At 38.0% G+C, this 21,622-nt stretch overlaps 1 protein-coding gene across 1 annotated transcript; it reads left to right on the top strand.

The window, feature by feature from the left end:
• Positions 1-21,183, top strand: CD274 (CD274 molecule). The gene is made up of 7 exons (XM_045840485.1): positions 1-69; positions 5,102-5,167; positions 6,954-7,295; positions 13,151-13,435; positions 15,760-15,858; positions 17,352-17,411; positions 18,487-21,183. Exons 2-7 carry the CDS (start codon positions 5,116-5,118, stop codon positions 18,507-18,509), a joined length of 861 nt encoding a protein of 286 aa, XP_045696441.1. The 5' UTR covers positions 1-69; positions 5,102-5,115; the 3' UTR covers positions 18,510-21,183.
• The last annotated feature ends 439 nt before the right edge of the window (positions 21,184-21,622 follow it).

Genomic DNA, 21,622 nt, shown 5'->3' with positions numbered 1-21,622 from the left:
GTTCTTCTCCGCAGTTCTCTGCAGTCCCGGGCACAGCTGCAGGTCTCCGCGCGGGCCGCCCCGCCGCAGGTAGGGAGCGTTCTTCCCCGCGAGTGGGTCAGTGGCCAGAATCTCTGGCCATCTCGCTGTGCACTTTTAAAATGTATAGTCTATAGACCCCTTTCTTTGAGATGGAGAGAGAGAGAGAAGGGAAGCTCGATAATTTGGTGGGTGGCACTAGATCTAATTACTTGTCAAGGTTTGTAAGAACAGGTAACACGTTTGGCCTTTCGCTAGGTGGGATCCAGTTTTGCTTAATGTCAATCTTGTAAGTATACGCGTAAGTTCTGTGCGTTCATAAATAATGGTCCTGAGGTCGGTAGAGGGTGTAGAGGAAAATTTCTGGGCTGGAGGCCGGGACACACCCCTCCTGGGTCCAGGTGCATGCTTAGTCACTAACAGTGTGCTCTACGTAAGTCAGCACACCTGCAGCATCTCCTAAGGTCCTTTCCTGCTGTGAGACCCGGGATACTGGAACCTGAGTTCTTTGCCCGCTCTGGAGACTTAAGGAAAAAGAAAGAAGCCAAGAGCAGGGGAAATGTTAAAACATTTCTTAGACACAATGACCTTGGTGTATGTCAAAGTACAGTTTGGGTTTGTTTTATAACACAGAGAATACTTCAAGTACCATTGTTCCACCTTGTTTTTTTGTACCTAAAATAAATATATAAACCTCTATGGATGATTTTCTTTGGATTAAATAGCCTTCTAAATGTGATTTTTTTAAAAAATGGCAGTATTCCATGATGCTGGATAACCAAACAGAAATAATCCCCCATAAAGATTATTTATAGTTACCTCAATTTACTATTTTAGCCATTCACTGGACATTTTTGCATATAACTCTCTGGGACATGGCTGATTATTTCCTTCAGGCAAACTCTTCGAAGCATAAACTTAGTCAAAGAGTCTGAACATTTTAAAGGCCTTTTGATTAAATGGTGATGGAAGGAGACTTGACTTGGGGTGGTGAACACAAAATATAATATACAGACAATGTACATAGAATTGTACACCTGGAACCTACATAATTTTATTAGTCATTGTCACCTCAATAAATTTAATAATAAATAAATAAAATGAAAATTGCCTTCCAGAAAGATTGTTCTAGTTCACATTGACAGCTGCCAGCCATTTTAAGAACTATCATACTCTGAAGAAAAAAATAGTTTTCCAGTGGAAAAGGGTGGGCAGAGGTTATAGGAAGGCAATTAGAGTGTGGTCTTAAAGGAAGCCATAGAAATACTGTGGAGAATTGAAGCCATACTGGGAAATGTACAAGTGTGTCTCGAGGTCACTAAAGGGAAGGAGTTTTGCCACAGAGTTTAATTGAGTTTAATAGATTTGATAGTTTAGTAGAGATTTAATAGATCAATTCTCTTAATCTATTGATGGGGTGAATTTTCAGCTCACTTGGAGACACATTACCAAATTTTAAGAACTTCTAAAAATCAAATTATAGTTCATATAGATTGGGCAAAAATCAAAGGAAACCCTAAACCAACAGATATCAAGATACTCCATGCTCCTACTTTTGAGAAACAAAGCTTGAATTGTTTCTCCTATCTGTTCTACCCTTGGGAAACAGAAGCTGTATCAGTTCCATAGTATTATACTGGGTTCTCCCAGGGACAACCCTGCTTCCCCATCCTGAATGAACTATCACTTATTCCCTAGTTCACATTTCCTTGGTCTTTGAACATCTTGGTTCTTGTCTGGGAATTTAGATATACATTGGCAAAATTAATTGTAATCCATGAGTAGATTTAATGTCCCTCTGATTTATTCAGCAGTTCTTTGCTCAGAGGTAGGGTATCTTAACTTTTTTCTGCCCAATAACTGTATTTGTGTTTATAATAGCACAATTGTATTTTATAATTATGGTATATCAATTCTGGCCCAAGAAAAAGACAGCCAAATAGCAGCTACAGCAGCCTCATTTCACAACTAAAAATGTTTTCAGGCATTACCTGTGTTAAAGTGATAGAATAATGGTTTTTCTTTTCTTTTCTTTTCTTTTCTCATTTTGTGTAATGTGTTTATATTACATTAATAATGAAGAAAAACTCAAAGATAAATGTCATTATTTTACCTCAACTCAGATGTTTGGAGTGCTGGGGTTCTTTTCATTATAGTACTCTGTCTGGCAAATACTCTGCAGCTTGGCAAGGTGAAATGGTTTATTAAATGTTTTTATTTTTTTCCAAGAATAAAAGTAAAATATTTACAATTAATTGAAAAACTCTAAAAAAATCATTCACAATCTCATCTCCTTTTTTTTCCTTTTCTTCCATCCTTTCTCCCTTTGCACAATGGAATACTATTTGGCCATAAAAAAGAAAATTTTACCCTTTGTGACAGTGTGGTTGGACCTGGAGAACATTGTGCTAAGTGGAATAAGCCAGTCAGAGAAAGACAAACACCATATAATTTCACTCATGTACAATCTAATGAACAAACTGAACTAATAAGGAAGATAGAAACAGATTCATAGAGAGCAGGATGACAGCTAACTTGGGGGAGGTTAGGGAATGGAGAGAAAGAGCAAAAAGGAAAAAGGACTCATGCACATGGACAACAGTGTAGTGATTGTGGCAGGGAGGGTGTACAAAGGGACTAAATGGTAATGGAAAAAATACAATAAATATTGTTTAAAAAATAAAATAAAGCCCTGGCTGGTGTGGCTCAGTGGATTGAATGCTGGCCTTCAAACTAAAGGATCTCTGGTTTGATTCCCAGTGAGGGCACATGCCTGGGTTGTGGGCCTGGTCCCCAGTAGGGGGCGTGTGAGAGGCAACCACACATTGATATTTCTCTCCCTCTCTTTCTCCCTCCCTTCCCCTCTGTCTAAAAATAAATAAATTAAATCTTTTAAAAAATGAAATAAAGAATAAAGTATGGAGAGGTGAAAAACCTACCTATCCTCCCTCTAATTGTACTCCTAGAGTTCATCGCTGTCAGTATCTTGATACAGCTTTTTCTGGGCATCTATGTTTAAACAAAAACACATATTTTTTCTTTCTTTTTTTTTGAAGTATGTACAAAGATTTCTGCTATATATACTGTTCTGCAACTTACTTTCTACATTTCTGCATTATCAATATCTATACATGTACTTAATTATGTCTTTAGTTGTATTATATTGTATGACTATACCAAAAAGTATTTGACCACTTAGGTTATCTAGAGTTTTCCCAGTTTGGGGCTAATATTAGCAAGGCCATCCCTTTACATAATTGTTATATGTATGTGTTTTTGTTTTTGTAGGATATATTTCTAGAAAAGAAAGTGAAAGCTCATATGGCATGTACATTTAAATTTTTAATGAAGACTACCAAATTGCTCTCCAAAAAAAGCATACACAACTTTGTATTTCTTCCTACCATTAGCGGGTGAGAGGGTCATATCCTCAAAAACACTGTTAGAGATCTTTGTGATTTAGGTCAAGCTAATAAGTGAAAAGTGGTATCTCATATCAAACTTTTATACCTTTTCTAAGTTGGTGAGATTGAGCATTCTTTCCTTTGTTTAAATGTCATTTAAACAAGTGACATTTGCATTTCTTATTCTCTGAACTGTGTATTAGAACCTTTCATTCATTTTCCTGTTGGGTTGTGGGTAGTTTTCTTAACTGATTTTTAGGAGCTATGTACATTAGGAACATTAACCTTCTGCCTAATATATGTATAACATTGATTAGTCAATCATTTGTGAGTTTTTATATGTATGCAGAGGTCAAAGAGACCCTAAGAGGGAAAACTGACTTTCTTCTCAAAGTGTATAAATGTATATATAATACAAGAGAAAAACTGTTTTATTAAATAAACATGTTGGCTGAAATGCAATACAAATCTTCTTTATTTACTTCCCTACTTGAATATAAGCTCCAGGAGGAGAGTGAGGTTTCTTTCCTGTTCACTGCTGCATCCCCAGTGCCTAAAATAGGGCCTGGCACAGAGGAGGGGCTCAGCCAGTGTTTGCCGAGGAAGAATTGGGAGAATTTCAAGCAAGCTGACAACATGAAGAATAGACTCTAGGCAAATACCCCTGAAAGAGTGGCTGTGTGTCATTCACAGCTTAGTATCAATTAGTTAACTGTTTCTCCTCCTCACTCCCCCTGCTGCTAGTGGAATAAGTTTATTGCAGAGATAGGATTTATTATCTGGCATAAGTGAAGGTGAGAGGAGGAGATGTTTGGAGTAGTAATGTGGAAGGCTTAAAAAGTTAACTAAAGGGTGAGATGAAAGTATTCAGCTGCAGGGGTGTGGGGAGGGTGGTGGGATGGGAAGCGTTAAGAGATGGGATGATGTGGAAGTCAGATTCTGCTGGCCTTGAAATTTTGTCTAGGGCAAGTTTGTATTTCCAGGTATGTTATACTGCAGGAAAAAAAACATGAAATAACTGAGTATTTTGGTGCAATATTTTCTTCTTGGCTTCTTTTGAATGCACAGTGTAAGGTTTTTTCAAGTCTTGTAATTAAATTTTAAAATTCTCATCATAGTTGCTTTTTTAAAAAGTTTTTTTAATTTTATTTATTTATTTTTAGAGAGGGAAGGAAGGGAGAGAGAGAGAGAGAGAGAGAGAGAGAGAGAGAGAGAAACATCAATGTGCAGTTGCTGGGGGCTGTGGCCTGCAACCCAGGCATGTGCCCTGACTGGGAATCGAACCTGCGATGCTTTGGTTCGAAGCCCGCACTCAATCCACTGAGCTACACCAGCCAGGGCTTCATAGTTGCTTTTTTAAACATTTATTTCTTATTGTTGACACTATTACAGATGTCTCCATTATCCCTCCCTTTGCCCACCTCCACCTAGTTCCTGCCCTCCTTCCCTCTGGCTATCAGCACACAGTTGTAGTAACTTTTTAAAAATTTGGCTCTAAATGGCTCTGGGGTATTAAGTGACTATTGAATTTCTGAATCTCCTTCTGCATTTCTACACTTATTAGTGAGTCATTGTATGGTTATCAGAAGACTATTTTAATTACAACATCCAAGTTCCATACTGTCTGCATATTTAATTATTGAGTAAAGCAGTTTTCTTTTTGTGTTTTCCATAATTAGGTGATTTCAGAAAAATGAGGATACTTAGTAGTGCTATACTCATGGCCTACTGTTATTTGTTGAAAGGTAAGACACCAGATCCTTTCATTATGTTCTATATTTTAAATATTTTACCCATAAATTAAAAACTGGTGAAAGACAAATACCATATGATCTCACTGATAAGAGGAATCTAATGGACAAAATAATTAATGACCAAAATAGAACCAGAAACATAGAATCATGGAATAGACTGAGCCATAAGAGGGGAGTGGGGAGGGGGGAAAGTGGGGAGTGTTCCAAAGAGGGTGAAAGAACTAGTCAAAGAACACATATGAGGGACCCGTGGACATGGACAACGGTGTGGGAATTGACCGTGGAAGTGGGGGGGTGGCTGAGAGGAAGGGGGTGAAGGGGGAAAAATTGGGACAACTGTAATAGCATTAAACAATAAAAAAACAATTTAAAATGGATATCATTTTTAATAGAGAGGACATTCTGTTTTTTCTTCTTTATTTCATAAGATTATATCACTGGACAAAGATTTAGGAAACATGGACAAACCAAACAAAACAAAGTTAACTCATTACCCATTATGCATTGCCCATTTCTCATGTATAATTATTGAAAATATCTGGGGAAATGGCTTGTGATGTTGTTTGTTTTAAACAAGAAAAGAATCATTTTTTTCCACCTTGCTCTGTGACCTGCTTTTCCCTGAAGAGTATATTCTAAGGAAGAATTATGGAAAGTGTCAGGGCAACAATAGTACTGATCTCATCCTAAGACCTTCCCTAAATCTCCATATCCACGTACCTCTGGCCAGACAATGGATTAAGAGTTTAGGGCAGTTAAGTAGAAAGGACTGCAATCATGTGCTGCGAAAAGATGTTTCAGTCAATGATGGACTGCATGGACCATGGTGGTCCCTTAAGATTATAATGAAGCTGAAAAATTCCTATCACCTAGTGACATCATAGCCAATGTAATGTCTCAACACAACACATTACTCACGTGTTTGTGGTGAGTTTAGTATAACTAACTGCACTGACAATTGTATTAAAGTATATAGCATATACAATTACATAGAATACATTATACTTGATACTAGTAACAAATGACTATGTTACTGGTTTATGTATTTACTATGCTGTACTTTTTAATGTTACATTTATACGTTACTGTATTTTAGGGTGTACTCTTTCCACTTAGAAAAGTCTCTAGACATTATACCATGTTAGGCCAACAGCAGCCTCATACATCTTGTGTCTACCACATCTCTTGAGTGCATCATTTTCTCTTGTACAAAAACTACAGTAACGCGTTGTACAGGGTTGTAGCGTAGGAGCAATACACTATATCATATAGCCTAGGTATGTAGTAGGCTATACCATCTAGGTATGTATAATTATACTCTGTGATGATCACACAACAACAGAATCACCTAATGATGCATTTCTCAGAATGTACCCCCATTGTTAAGCAGCATATGACTGTATTGGTATCTATCATTCAGACTATACAGAAGGCCAAATAGGTGTCAAATCAAAGGACATTCTGGGCATGTCCACATGAAACAAAGTCTTCAGGTTTTAAGTACCTCATCACCATATGTTTTTATGATAATGTATCTTTATAAATTTTGGGACAATAATTTGTTAGCTAATTTTATTATTTTAACTCAGGGATGAGATACAGTGTTTCAAAATATGTTTCAAACCCACTGGATAAAATAGGTATTTTAAGGAACTAAGTCTTGAAACATAATTATCACCTAAGTGACCTGCTCAAGTGTCTGTAAACCGTGTACTTATTCTGTGAATTTTTTTGAGGAGTTTTGCGTGTTCTGAAGATGGGTCATCTTTCTTTGCAGCATTCACTATCTCAGCCCCCCAGGACCTGTATATGGTAGAGTATGGAAGCAACGTGACAATGGAATGCGAATTCCCTGTAGCAAAAGAGTTAAACCTGTATGCATTAGTTGTCTACTGGGAAATGGAGGACAAGAAAGTTATCCAATTTATAAATGGGGAGGAAGACTTGAAGGTTCAACACAGTAGCTACAGCCAGAGGGCTCATCTGTTGAAAGACCAGCTCTTTTTGGGAAAGGCTGCACTTCAGATCACAGATGTGAAACTGCAGGATGCAGGGGTTTACTGCTGCTTGATCAGCTATGGAGGTGCCGACTACAAGCGGATTACTTTGAAAGTCAATGGTAAGAATTATTATAGATAAAGAGGCCCAATATTTATGAAAATCATATTCCAGTGTTGATAACTTTTCATTCTTGAAAGTTCACTCTTACTCTGCACAGCAGCACTCTGTTCATTCATTCATTTGCATTCTTGTCCCATGAGCATTTCTAAAGCACCTCCTGTTCGAGAGTCCTTAGAGAGCCAGAGTCAAATGTGACAGAGCCATGTTCCACAGTGTGTTCAGTTTTCCTAAAAATCAATTCTTTATTTTGTTATTATTATAAAAATAATACATGTACCTGCACATAACTCAAATACTATGAAAGGGAATAAAATGAATTACAAAGGTGTCCCTCCTCCCTTCACCACCATCTTCCATGGCTCACAGAGATAACCAAGTAATCACTATTTGTGTGTCCCTCCAGGTTTTTAAAAAAATTCTACTACTATTTTTATTTTGTTAGGTCTGCCAGCATTTTCCTTCCTTTGAACCTATGTCAAACCAAAATAAATATGTTAAAAACAAACTTCCCTATAAAGTTCACATTTAAAAAGACTTGAAGTCAATTTATGAAGAAAAAAATAATGATATCAAATATAGAAGAAACTATTCTTCCTTGGAGATGATATAAACTATGCTCACTGGGCATTCATCTTGAAAATCTATAATAATGTTGCCTTGGAATGTTAAAAAGGAACTGTGAGTGATAAATTCCTGGGTACTGACCCACAAATATGTCATCAGATCATCTGGGTTCAAACTTTGGGCAGCTGCTAGCTAAGCAAAGGAAAACACCTTAGCTGACTACCTCTGCTTTCGCTGTTAAGATTCCTAGAATTGAGAGCTGAAAGGATCCCAGGCAAGAACAGCTAATCCAAGGAACAGAACAGAAATTCCCCATCGGGTACTCTGCTCACGTACTTCCCACAATGATCCTACTGTCATTCGGATCATCCTTCCCTAGTCTATTGAAGTTACTTTCTGATATTGAACTGAAATCTGCCCTTTTATAGTTTTGAACTTATCTGTTTGTTTGTTTTTTTCTTTTCACTTTTTATTATGTGACTAGAATTTGATCATCCTCCTCTGGTCTTTCCATGCCTGGGATAACTGCCTTCAATCTCAGTAAGGTCAATAAGTAGAAAAAGTTTGAATTTATTATAAAGGGATAACTGATCTCATTATAAACCCAAAGTCAAAATTATGTAAGAATTAGGAGAAATGCATCTATTTTATGGTACATTACTGGGTCTCTGATTCCAGCTCAGTAAATGCTACTATTGTCAAGAAAATGTCATTTGTGTTCCGAAGTAAATTTAATTTTAATTATATTTTACTATATGCTTCTCCAGAACAGTGATAGTCATGAAAACAGAATAGTGGGATTGCAAGTTGGGATTTTCAACTTTTCTTCAGTCCATCAGCAAATATCAGGCACTTACTGTGTTTCAATGTATAAAAGAAATTACCAAAACTGAACCCTATAAACTGCCAGTAATGTTGGATCGGGGTGTGGGGAGGAAGAGCATCAGCCTGGCAGTCAGGTGAAAGGAAGTACAGAGTGTAAGTTTCTGCTTTCAGAAAAGGTCTCACATTAGAATGCAGGGAGTGTGCAGAGAGTGGGACAGCTGTCTCTGTAGTGAGGAACATGTTTTTCCAGGTCATCTGGGCTCTGTAACACCCCATATGGATCTGCAATTTCCTTTCCTGTGGTTGAACACAATAGGAAATCTCTGACTCTGATGGTTTTTCCAAGGAGGGGGTCTCTGATGGAGTAATGCAGATAACCAGCCTCTGATTTGTTTAACTTTCTATTTTGTATTGTAAATTACTAAATCAACATCCTCCTCCTCATCCATCTTGCTGTCATACAGTGGTCTTGGGGATGAATTGAGTTGCACTGAGAGCAAGCCAGCCTCCAAGTTTCAGCTGAGGCAGTGTCACCAATTCTATTGTGTTTGGTGTTTAGGTCACAAGGTAGATGATTCAAGGAAGTAGAACTTCTGAGTCACCTCCACATGCAAATGATTTCAGAGTAACACTAACAGCTTCTCTTCCCATCACTGCAAGCATGTGGTAACACAGCTTCCCCACAGGGAGTTTACTTGCCACGACATTTTAAAAGTGAGACATTTCAAAACTGAAATTTGAAAGAGTTTCATTTTGGATGAACTCCATTATTATCACATCGGGTGTGAGTGTTATAGCACCTTTCATGTTCTTTAGTTTAAATACCAGACTTCCAGGCATCTGACTTTAGGTTGAAAATGTTGTTTTACCTTAACCATTGAACATACTAGCAGAGATGAAGTGCTCTTTTATACTTGCAAGACCTTACCTGGGATTGGGCAACTGAAAGAACAAATACTGCATAGTTAACTTGACAAAGCTGATTTATTCCTGTGGACCAAGGGTTGACAGCTGTCATTCCCCACCAACCCCATCTGTTCCCCAAATTTATCGACCAGAACTTTGTAAGTTTTCTGTATAGCATTTATTCCCCATCTAATATATCATGTAACATATCATATAAGTGAATCTGTTTTGTTTATTGTCTCTCTCCTTCTGGAATATATACTCTGCAAAGACAGAGATTTTGGTCTGTTCTATTCATTGCTGTATCCCTAGGACTTGGCATACAACAGTAGCAGCATGAAAAGAGCACACATTCATTCCTTGTTAAAGGAATGAATAAAATATTTTCTCAAGTAGGATAAGCCTCAACATTTTGAAACATGAACAGGTTTGGACACATGAAAATGTATTCCCAAGACTGTTCATCAGGAACTGTCAGTGCTTTCTAATGAGTGCACTTAAGTGGTAGGTAGCACTAAGAGGAGGAGGAGGAGGAGCTCTAGTGCTGATGGTAGCGGTGATGAATCCTTATGTAGTGCTTTTTATGTATCAGGCCCTGTCCTAAGCACTTTGCTTATATTAACTCTTGATAATGACTCTATGATGTCCTAAGCACTTTGCTTATATTAACTCATAGAGATGACTCTATGGAGTAAGGGCTTCATCATGTCTGAGATGCATGTTTTTTTTACATTTTGTATCTGTGAAATCTGAGTGTCAGTAATGTCATCTTAGATTCAAGGATATGTGATGTTATTCTTGTTTTATGAATGAGAAAACTGAGGTCCAAAGAAATTCAGTAATTTGCTCAAGGTCACTGAGCTATTAAGTGGTAAAGCCAGGCTCCAAACTCAAGCAGCCTGGCTCTAACATCTGTGCCCTGAACAACCAAGTTTTACTGCCTGTGTTTATACTTCCCGAGTGTGTATAGAGTTGTGCTTTGACTTCAAAACTACCACAATCTTTTCTTGGTTTTGACATGACAGTTGCATTGGATCTAGTGCCCAGTAAACCAGCAGTCTGCAAATGCTTTCGATTATCTACCCCATCAGTAAAGCATGTTAAACTAGTGTGTGCATGTGTGTGTGCATGTGTATATAGTGTTAGGGAATATATTGTGCTAGTACATAGATTACAAGAAATTAATATTTTTAAAAGGCAGAAGAAACTGAATATCACCAATTTCATATGGTTCAAATAATACTTTATACATTCTATAATGTACAAAAATAGAAATTTAGAAGGATGAAGAAAATTTAATAAGAAATATTTAAAATTTCTTGCTAATGATGATGCTTCACTAACATTAGCTAATATTTTAAGGCATAATATTCCTTAGATGAAATTCATCATTAATAAAGGTCTTGATAACTTTGAGGTTTTATTTTGACCAATACCTTATCAGGTTCAATTAGGTACTTATTATGTTAACTTCATGAGGTGGTGGTAAAAATTGTCACTCTGACATTTCCTTTTGGTTTGTGCTTGAATTATTAGTGTTATCTCTAATCCTCAGTTTCAGTAGGGAAAGTTTTTATTTAGTTGTTTATTTTGTAAGCGGATTATCTTAGTTAAAATTAGTCAAGAGAATCTGAAAAGCTATAATCCCAAATAAGTCACTGTTCTCCCTTCGATATTATAAAACTCCTCTCTTCCCACAAGACCCTCACGTGGCACACAAAGTGAGGGCAAGTGTTAATCAGCTATGCTTACTAAGCTTAAATTATTTCTTAATTGTTATGGTAAAAATACATGTAAGTGGACATTCTAGTATTTTCTTTCTGTACTCCAATACATGTGCCCCACTTCAGAGACTAATGTAGTAGATGTTTAATCAATGAGTAGAATGAATCTACTCATTTATTGGGCCCTTATAGCTGTACCATATTTATATATATGCCTAGTCAGGAAACAACAATGTCCTTTGTTTTTACACCATTAAAAATGTCAGAGTGAACAAGCAAATGTTTTACCTTTAACCCTTTATCATTAACTGTGATTTTAGGCTTGAAATTTTAATTGTCTGGAAATCAAGCTATGTGCTATATGAACTAGATTCTGTTTTGGTAATGTTATTTGATGAAATGTAGTAAGTAGATTTGTTTTTTATGATTCTTAAACATAACAGATACAAGTTTGAGGACTCAAGTATTCATAGGAACCATTATTTATGTACCTTCAAACTGTGATTATGTTGATTTTCAATGTTTTCATTTGTGGTTTTATTGATTTAAGAGCACAGAAATATCACATCATTATTTCAGTTTTGCTTGTTCCTGGCTGTATTTAAATGTCTGTGAATATATCGTATTCCAAAACCATTGTTATGACTGTGTTAAGGGAATACAGAGTTAAGGCTCCAGGTGGACCAGTGGTGGTTACACTGAAGTATTAGGAGTAACATAAAGATTATACCAACCGAATAATGATGTTTAACATGTTTGTAATGGATAAACATGAGTGAAGATTTTGGGTGATATAAATGCACTGAATAATATAATAAGTACCCTGGGTATCTTAATCCTAAAAGGGTCCCAAACCAATGATCTAAAATTTAATCAAACTTTCTTTCATGCAAATAATTATTAAAATGATTTATTAAAATTGCCAGCATAATAAAAGTTTAAAAAGCAAGTATTATAATGTGGTATTCTGGATGAGATCCTAGAACAGAAAAAGACATTAGAGAAAAACTAGTGAAATGGAACAATGTGTGAAGTTTACTTAATAGCAGTATACTAATGCCGGTTCCTTGGTTAGAGGAAGTGTGCCATGGTGAAGTGAGATGTTAGCAGTGGGAAAACTGGGTGCAAAGTATACAGGAACACTGTACTACCTTCACAACTTTTCTGTAAATCTAAAACTTTTTTAATAACAATATATTTAGACCTTAAAAAATTTTATCCAGAAACATGTATCAGTTTTCACAATGACATTATACTATTTTCATTCCTAATTTCTGATCATTGACCTGAAGTTGAGAAAGTAGATGGCCATCAGAATCAAACTTTTTGTTTGCTCATTAGTCTAAGAAACAGTACTGGCCAGCTGCAGAGAGTCATGTTTATGAAGACAGCATTATAACAACAAAAGCAAACTATCCAGGAATAAATTTAAGAAGAATGTGCCTCATGTATTTAAAAACTATAAAACTTTACTAAGGAACATATGAAGACTTGAGTAAGTGGACAGACATATTTTATATTTGGATAGAAGACTACTGGTTTAAAGATGAAAATGCTTTTAAAATTAACCTACATATTTACTCTGAGCCCAATCAAAATAGCAATATGATATTTATAGCAAGATAGTTGTTTTTTTAAGCCCAAACTTGGCCCAAGAAGAGGTAAAGCAAAAACTAACAGGGGTTCTCCATTGCTGAGACATCTGAACATTAAGCTTGTTTCTGTGAGAACCAGCCTGGATTTCGATTCTTTCTAATGTGGACAACACCAAGCCACACGTCCTGTTCTGTGCTGAGTGAAAGCCCTGACTTCTTTTCTTTTGCTCATGACGTAGCCCCATACCGCAAAATCAACCAAAGAATTTCTGTGGATGAAGTCACATCTGAACATGAACTAACATGTCAGGCGGAGGGTTACCCCAAGGCTGAAGTCATCTGGACAAGCAGTGACCACCAAGTCCTGAATGGCAAAACCACTATCACCAGTTCCAACAGGGAGGAGAAACTTTTCAATGTGACCAGCACGCTCAAAATCAACACGACAGCTAATGAGGTTTTCTACTGCACTTTTCGGAGATCAGGTCTTGAAGACAACAGCACAGCTGAGTTGGTCATCCCAGGTAATATTCTGAATGTCTCAACTAAAAATGTTCCTAGTGCTCTCCCCTGGCACCAAGCATGATGCCTGCTCATCATAGGCATTCATTCATTGTTTGTTGAATGAGTAGCACTACATTTACAAAATGCATCCTGCTTCCTCACCTCCATTCATCCAAGTCATATTGCTATTTAGTAAACATTCAGTATGTAGTTATAGAATATGGCCTACATGCCAGGCATTGGGGGCTCATAGAAGAATAAATTCACATTCTTCAGGGAACAGTTAAAACAGGCTATCCCAGTCTCATCCGTGTAAGAAATGGTATTGTGGCTGGGAGATCTGGGCGGGGGCACCTGAGAGAAATACTCATTTCAGGCCATGTTTCAGGAATTCAGATCTGAGCATATAAAGCAACTCCTTTCTTTCCACGGTTTCTATGGCAAGAAGCAAATGGAATGTACTTTCCTATTTTATTCCACATGGGAGAGGTCCTTCCTCCCCATCTGCCTTCCCCAACGTAGTCCATGACGTTCAACTCAAGGTGGTCTGCTTAGTGCATAGGACATAAGGCTGTGTGTCCCTTTGCGAGTTACTCGACTTCTACATGCTTCCCTTTCCCTGTATGGTTATAACCTGTTGGGGAAGAGTATCATAGGAATAAATGAGCTACAGTGTGCAACAATGATCTGAGACTCTTGCCCGCACAGATTCGGCTTCCCCACCCCCCGCCTCCTTACCCTGCAGAAGTGGATAAAGTGGGTAAGGCAGGATACAGCCTGGTGAAAGGCTCAGACCTTTAGAAAAAGTGAGGTGGGTAAGCATGGTGTTAATATAAAACCAGAACTATTCTGAGAGGCTCTTCTCACAACCCCTTCCCCCGCTAGATGTTGACAGTAAAGTTTCAGGTACTTCAGAGAAAGCAACCAAAAAATGGGTAGAAAAGTGAAGCAATAGAAAAATACAATCCATGATGGTCCTATGAATGAAAAGAACAGAAAAAAAGTTTTTAGGTAATGAGAGATACTCTTACTGGGGTATGAGTCAGTTTGGTAGGAGCTGCATTAGTGGGTTCCTGCCCTTGAACAGCTGTTCATGACAACTTTTTTCGGGATGACATAGGATAACTCACCTAACTGCTTGGAGTCTATTGCCTCACAACCTGGAGATGTTAAGGAAATACCTGGCACACCTAACTCATAAACTTATTTTGAGGCTCAAAATAGATAGGAACAGGTTTTACACACTGTAAGCTATTAGACAAAGGCTGACTGCTGTTGTGGCTTTAAAACGTGAACTAGGTAGTCAGGGATGTGACTGATGGTGGGAGGTTAGAAGTCTCTGAGTGTCGTGTGCTATGGGGCTGCAGACAGACAGATTAGGAGATTGGTGACAGGTACTAGTGATTAGAAGTCCTGAGTTTCAGACTGTGGAGAAAGAAAAAATAACAAATATTGGTTCCTGATCATCACCACAGACATAGGGAGATTAATCTTTTGGCAGTGCTAGGTGGCCTTCATGTTCCATCTCTGTCATGTACAGTCCGCCCTTAACTTCTGTATTAAAAAACAATTATAAAGGACACATGGACAATACGGAGCAGGGGGTGGAAACGGGAGGGGGTGGGAGGGCTGGGATGGTGGGGAAGGGTGGGAGGAAAAGGCAGAAAACTACTTGAACAGCAATAAAATAAAAAATAAAATAAATTAAAAATGAAAAAAAGAGTGAAATAATCAAGGCTACTGTTTAGTATTGAGCAGCCACTCCCTGTGGTACTGTGCTAAGCACTTTACAAACATAAGCCTCTCAAAAGTATTGTTGTTTTCCATTTTGTAAGCTGGTTAAAGGACTTGCCAAGAGACCTCAAAGCTAGTCAGTGGCAGCAGAATTCAACCCCAGGTCCATCTCTCCAAAGCCTGGGCTTCTTCTACTTTTCCATGCTGCTCTCATTTTCATATTGGAGGTATCTCACCATTCCAGCCACTCACTGGCCAGGAAGTTTTGGTATTTAAGATAATTAATGAAGGGCCTGGCAGGGTAGCTCATTTGGTTAGAGTATTTTCCTAATACACCAAGGTTGCGGGTTCAATCCCTGGTCAGGTCATGTACAAGAATCGACAAATGAACACAGGAATAAATGGAACAACAAACTGATCTCTCTCTCTCTCTCTCTTTCACCGCCCTCTCTTTCCCTTCTTCTTTCTCTAAAATCAATTTTAAAAATTAAAAAAAAAGAGAGAACCTAAAGCTAACCTCAATTAATTTCAAGGATGATTATTCTCTTGACCCCTCCCTTTACATCAAAATTTTATTTTTAGTTTCTTTTTGTTCTGTTTTGTTTTTCAGAACAAGTTAGAGTTCCAGGGAGGACTCACTTGGTAATTCTGGGAGCTGTCCCGGTGTTACTTACAGCCCTGACAGTCATCTTCTGTCTACAAAGAGATGGTATTTCTTTTATTGCAAGGGTCTTTACTGGGGATGTGGGGAATTGCGTGGGAGTGCTATTGTTATCACAGTGGTACTTACTGGGCAGAGCCAAGAATGCTAAATCTGCTGTAATGTGCAGGGCAGTCCCATGTAACAGGGAGCAGTCCTACCCAAAATGCTAGTGGTGCCTCCACCAAGAAACACGGATTCATAAAATGCTGCCTTCCTATTAGCTTTTTTTTTCAGGGCCAATTTTCAATTATGCAAGGTAGATTTTAGTTGTGCCACCGTGTGAACCTGTGTACCTTCTCTTCCTCCAGTCCTGCTCATTTTGCTGCTCAGCAGCATCACCTGCATTGGGGGGCAGCTGTGAACACTGTGGTAGCATTTTTGAGGGAGTGACAGTGGGATCATGACTGCAGGGGAGCCTGACTTGCCTTTTCAAGGTGACACAAAACACTCCACTGTTTAATAGCAATTCCAGTGAAGCTGAGCAGGATTGCTGGGTGAAGAGCCATGTGTACAGGAGTGTATAAGAGGTTGAAGAAGAACAGTGTCATAGTTTCTTTCTATTATGCAAGTAACCACAGACTTAGTAGAGAAAAAGCAAAAATACCTGTTGGTTTGGTTGGATTTGAGTCTTACATTAGTTGCACTGTTATACTGAGCTGGTTTCTGGGCACCTTAAGTTAGAAAAGTAGTTCCTTCTGTAGAGCTGTGATACTTTATCATAGAGTGTTTTGTAGGATGTTAATGTAATTTTTGAAATAATTTGTATGTGTTTATCTCTCTTTTTACCTCTGGTAACAATTAAAGTGCAGAAAAATGAGCCTATTTGAATCATTTCTTCCCATTTTAAGATGACTCAGAGAAAACATTTGTCCAGTGCCTTAATATAGCAAAAGATCCAATGATGGTTTGCATAGAGTTATCTGATGTCAAATAGGGAAGTAGGAAATGGAAGGGAATTCCAGTAGTTATTGAGAAACTCCCCACAACCCCTTAAGAGGGCAGCTGGATCTGGGAAAGCAGTGTAATTGAGTGAATGAAGGTTGCTGATTCTAAAGACTAAATAGATAGTTAGCAGAACATAGACAGCCAGAATATAAGGATCAAGTTTTAATGATAGCAAGATCCTGAGCTGGAGTTGCTTTGTTCAAGGAAGTAACTGTTACCAACTTGCATTTTGAATATTTTCTTGTGGCAAATAATTAGTTGGCATTAGAAATGGCTAGAAAACCAATGCATAATAAAGCACCTCAGTGTATGGCCTATCTCTGAGGGAGGGATGGAAAATAAAAGTATACACCCCTAAAGAAATCTAGGAGCAAAAGCATATGCCCTAAACTGTTGAATTAACCTCAGGGGTTGAGACCTGTGAAATAAGGAAGTCTACTCAATTTCCCAGGGGATTAAAAATGTTTCACAGGAACCTGGGATTTAAACTTGAGTCACTGTGTAGGATGTAGAGTTGTGTTTTGTGGAAATAAAAATGATTTTTTTTTTTCAAGTGAGAATGATGGATGTGGAAAAATGTGGTGCTGAATACATGAACTCAAAGAAACAAAACGGTAAGAATATTAGCAGGGATTGAGAAGTTGAAGGCCAAGGAAATAAAAAGCTAAAGTAATAACAAGGAGTAATCTATCAGTCATAATCCCTCTTCTTTTTGTTGGAACTGCTAGCTTCTTTTTGCCTTGGCTCTGATGTAAGAGCTTTCCCCACAGTCCGAGAAGATTTAGGGATGGCCCTGGAGAGTAAAGCATGATGAGCAGCTTTGCACGTGTGTTGGGGTAGGGTGTTGGTGGGGAGGGGCCTTGGGGAGGCTTGGGCTGGGGAGGAGACGGTTTCTCTCTGCTAGGTTTCTATTGCTTTGTATCCTCAGTTCCTCCTGCATCTGGGGACCAAGCTGACTTATGTAGATCAGAGACAGACAAATAGAAGTTGTGTTGTATTTAAGGAACTGTGTTAATTGCTTCATGTGAAGCACCTCATTTAATTCCCTACCATCCCTCAAATCAAGGAGATAAATCCTAGGATTATCCCCATTTTCTAGTAGAGAATACAGGGCCAAGAAGATAATATAAATTGCCCCAAAACACACAGCTGGTTAGTGAAAAAATCAGGTTTTGAGGCCCACTATCTTGACCATAGAACCTTAGTCTTAATCTATCTGCTTAATTCCATTTTGCCACAAATGTCTACATTTATAAAAGGTCAGAAAAACCTCACCCCAGCCAATTGAACAAAGAAGACATTTATATTAAGGTTTTCAATTCTTTTTAATGTAGTTAGAAACTAAATTTCATAAGAAGCCCAGGTTTAAAGTAGTCTAATTAGCTTGGACAGGCTCAGGAAGTGTTCATTATGTGGTTTCATAGCACTGCTCTGTGTTGTAAAGCCAGTTAGCGAATGCTCTTTGGGTTATCGTAGGGTCACCAGCCATCCCTGTTTGCCCAGGACTGGTTTGTCAGGACATGGGACTTTCAGTTTTAAAATCAGGAGAGTCCTGAGCAAACTGGGATGGTCAGTCACCCTTTGTCAAGTAAAGATATTTGGGTAAAAATATAATATGCTTCTTTATCTTCTTGCAAATGTATTATATCATCTAGCAAATATAAAATGTTTCTCCTTATTACTCTCCAGATACACAATTTGAGGAGACGTAATCCAGCATTGAAACTTCTGATCTTAAAGCGGGGCTGCTCGGCCTGTGGTTTGGGTTTGCCGGGCTGAGGATGACCAGAGTACGCAATGGGCCAGTGGGCTGCGGACGATGTAGGACTTAAAAGAATGATGGAGTGAGAAAATATAGCCTGGAAGGAAACCTCGATACCTCAAAATGACTGGGAGACTCATCGGTGCATACGAAAGGGAGAAAGGACACTTCTGAATGATGAGCCTCCATGCAAACTGTCCATCTCTTGTCCTAGGAAAACAAGTTGAGATTCCCTGATTTTAATGGTCAGTTCCTGTGGAAGTGCCCTTTGCCTTCCCTCGATGTCTTGAATGATCTTCTGCATGCGTGAGAGTCCTGGTGTTGCAACAGTGTTTGAATACGAGTTATTTCTATTTATTTTGCGTCTTTGGGGTCTTGTCATGTGAGTGTGGTTATGAACGATTTCTTTTGAAGATATATTGTAGCATAAGTTAAAATTGTGTCACCAGACTAAACTCACTGCTTGTATGTGTGCAATAGAATGTATAGTATTTGTAAGGTGCTTTGTATCCTTTGTAATTATTGGTACACAAGAAGCATATAGAACCTACTTTGTATAGGATATTACCCTATTTAACTCCTTGTTGCTCTGGATGACTTGAATAGTAATCTCACTATGAGACCTCAAATGTTTCAATAATCTTATTCTTAGACCTCAAGGCAAGATACATTACCATAGTATCTGTTGTATTTAAATATCAGCTTTACAACTATGTGGTATCCTACTGTCATAATTTTATTTAATCTCTGTAACAAATGAGTTTTGGAAAACTCAGTTTTTACCCATTTCACAGCTGAGGGATTGATAAGTAGCAAACTTCAGATTTCTGGGACTGTCACCACTGTCCTTTTAGAATACAAGTTACAGCTGTGTTTTACTTTAAGAAATTCATTCAAAAAAAGAAGAAGAAGAAGAAATTCATTCAGCAAACATTTAGGAAATGCCATTGCATGTCCATTACTGTGCCAGGCAGTGAGTCCACAGATGTGAGCAAGATAAAGTACCTCCCCGAAGCAGCTCCTAGCATAATGGGGGTGGGGGCGTTGATGAGAGAATGTATTATCACACTTTAGGGCAGTGTCACAGCATAAGGTGTTAGAGGAGAATGACAGTGTGAGGAACAAAGTCTAGATGTGCTGCCAAAATGAGTGAGGTTGCTCCGGGTGGCCAGTCAATATGCTCCTGGACAATTGGAAATACTTTAATAAAGCAATTTTAGTTTATGAGATGTCAATATTTTTAGGTTTTTAAGATGTCAATATTTTTAAAAACTGTAGAAAGTGACTCTTGAATTCCTTTTCTCTCCTTATATTTACCTCTGATTTATTTGCCTTTGCCATACAACCTGATGCCTATGTATACACATAGTGTCTGGTATTACGTAGCAGTTCTTTTTTTATTTAAACACGGTTGAATTTTGAGTTTATACCTTTCCATGATTCAAAATTCAGAAAGTCCATTAAGAGACATTGAAACATCTCTGTTCTAGCCTCATAGTCATCACTTTCCCTTTCTAGAAGTAACTACTCTTGCCTTTTGTTTATTCTTCTGAAAATACTCTATGAGTGTGTGTGGAAATATTTATGTATACACAATATGTATTTTTATTTCTTACCCTTTTTCACATAAGTGGTAACACATTATGTGTCTGCTGTGCACTTTGATACTTTTATTTATATATTATTTCTTACATAATGGCTGGAACAAATCTGAAGTTCCCAGAGGTCATGCACTACGGCTTGTTAGTTTCTAGGCCATCTTTTCTATAGCATCTTAGTATCTTTCACAAGACTTAGTGCATGCTAAATATGTACTACGTTAACATGTAGACAACCAGCATTCATTGAGTACCTGCTTTATGACTGAGTTTGGATTTGGTTTACTTTGTCTTTCTCAAAATGGGACTCATGGGTTCTCTAGGGTATACTGGGTCAACTTAGTCCTGAAGGGTAATTTTATTACTAATCCTGTATGACAGAATTGTGTCCGGAACTTGTTTGCTTTTTTCTGTTTTCTCTTGAGTATAAACTTGACTGTGATGTTGCACTTACAAAATTGCATGTTCTTTTTGGAAATTCCAGTAGACTATTTGACCCTAGACCCTCATCTGTGCCAGGGAAGGCCCATGGGCTGGCCTAAACCAGCCCATGGTTGAGTCCTGCCAGTTCTCATCACTACACAGGCCTCTTAAGAGTAACCTTCCAAAGGTATTGCAGGTCAGATGTCCTCTCAGGAGCTCCCAGAATATTCCTTCACTCTTAACCATTTATCTGGATTGATGATAAGGAAAACCTTCTTTGCTTTTTAATGTGTGAAGGCTGAAGACACAGAATCTCCAACAGAATGTCTTCTGTTATTTAGCACATGTTTATTTGTACAGTATCTCTTATGTGTATGAAGTACAAGCAAGGATCCTGGCTGAGCAAGACATGCAGCCCAGTCAGCCCATTCCCGAGTATTAATGCCATTTCATGGTGTTGGATTCATAAAGCACTTTATCCCTTTGTCTTGTGTTTCATTGTACATGGTATAGGCAGAGATGACTCCTAATCCTGCATTTGATTGTCACTGTATACACCTTTATTAATTTAATAAAATACTTATTTATTTTGTTACCAATGTACCAGCATGACCATTTTCTTATTTCCTACATGCTTTAGAGAACCACTCCCAGTTTAACATCCCAGTGGAAACAGTTATTTGAAAGACCTACAGGCACCTTCCTAGTTCTTTTCTTTTCATAGCTTCTGTATTTACACAGCATACCCCTGAATCCTGCATGATGAAAAATAGCAAAAAGTTATTTTTAAAAGAACATATTAAACATTTTTATTCTCCCTCACTCAGTAGTTTCTTTTAGGACAAAACCAGAAAAAAAAAGAAGATGAAAAGGTCAAAATCGTGTCATCCAAATGGAAGATCTGAGTGTGGAAGAGAAGGAGTGGTCAAGAGAACTGTAGGGAAACAAAGGGGCTTTCCTTTATGAGAGTGCTCTTCTCGGATCAGTACACATGGAGATATAAGCCAACGCACATGAAGCTGGATGTATTTCAGCCTTCAGT

Source organism: Phyllostomus hastatus, unplaced genomic scaffold, assembly GCF_019186645.2.
Source record: "Phyllostomus hastatus isolate PE091 unplaced genomic scaffold, TTU_PhHast_1.1 phas_contig_34, whole genome shotgun sequence".
Taxonomy (NCBI): domain Eukaryota; kingdom Metazoa; phylum Chordata; class Mammalia; order Chiroptera; family Phyllostomidae; genus Phyllostomus; species Phyllostomus hastatus.
The sequence above is the reverse complement of the archived record's forward strand: the minus strand, read 5'-3'. Positions and strand labels throughout refer to the sequence as shown.

Bases quoted from the DNA above. Each gene is read 5' to 3' on its own strand.
- CD274 (XM_045840485.1), top strand. From the start codon at position 5,116: ATGAGGATACTTAGTAGTGCTATACTCATGGCCTACTGTTATTTGTTG. The intron at 13,436-15,759 runs GTAATATTCTGA...TTTGTTTTTCAG, and splicing joins AGCTGAGTTGGTCATCCCAG to AACAAGTTAGAGTTCCAGGG. The intron at 17,412-18,486 runs GTAAGAATATTA...ATTACTCTCCAG, and splicing joins GAACTCAAAGAAACAAAACG to ATACACAATTTGAGGAGACG.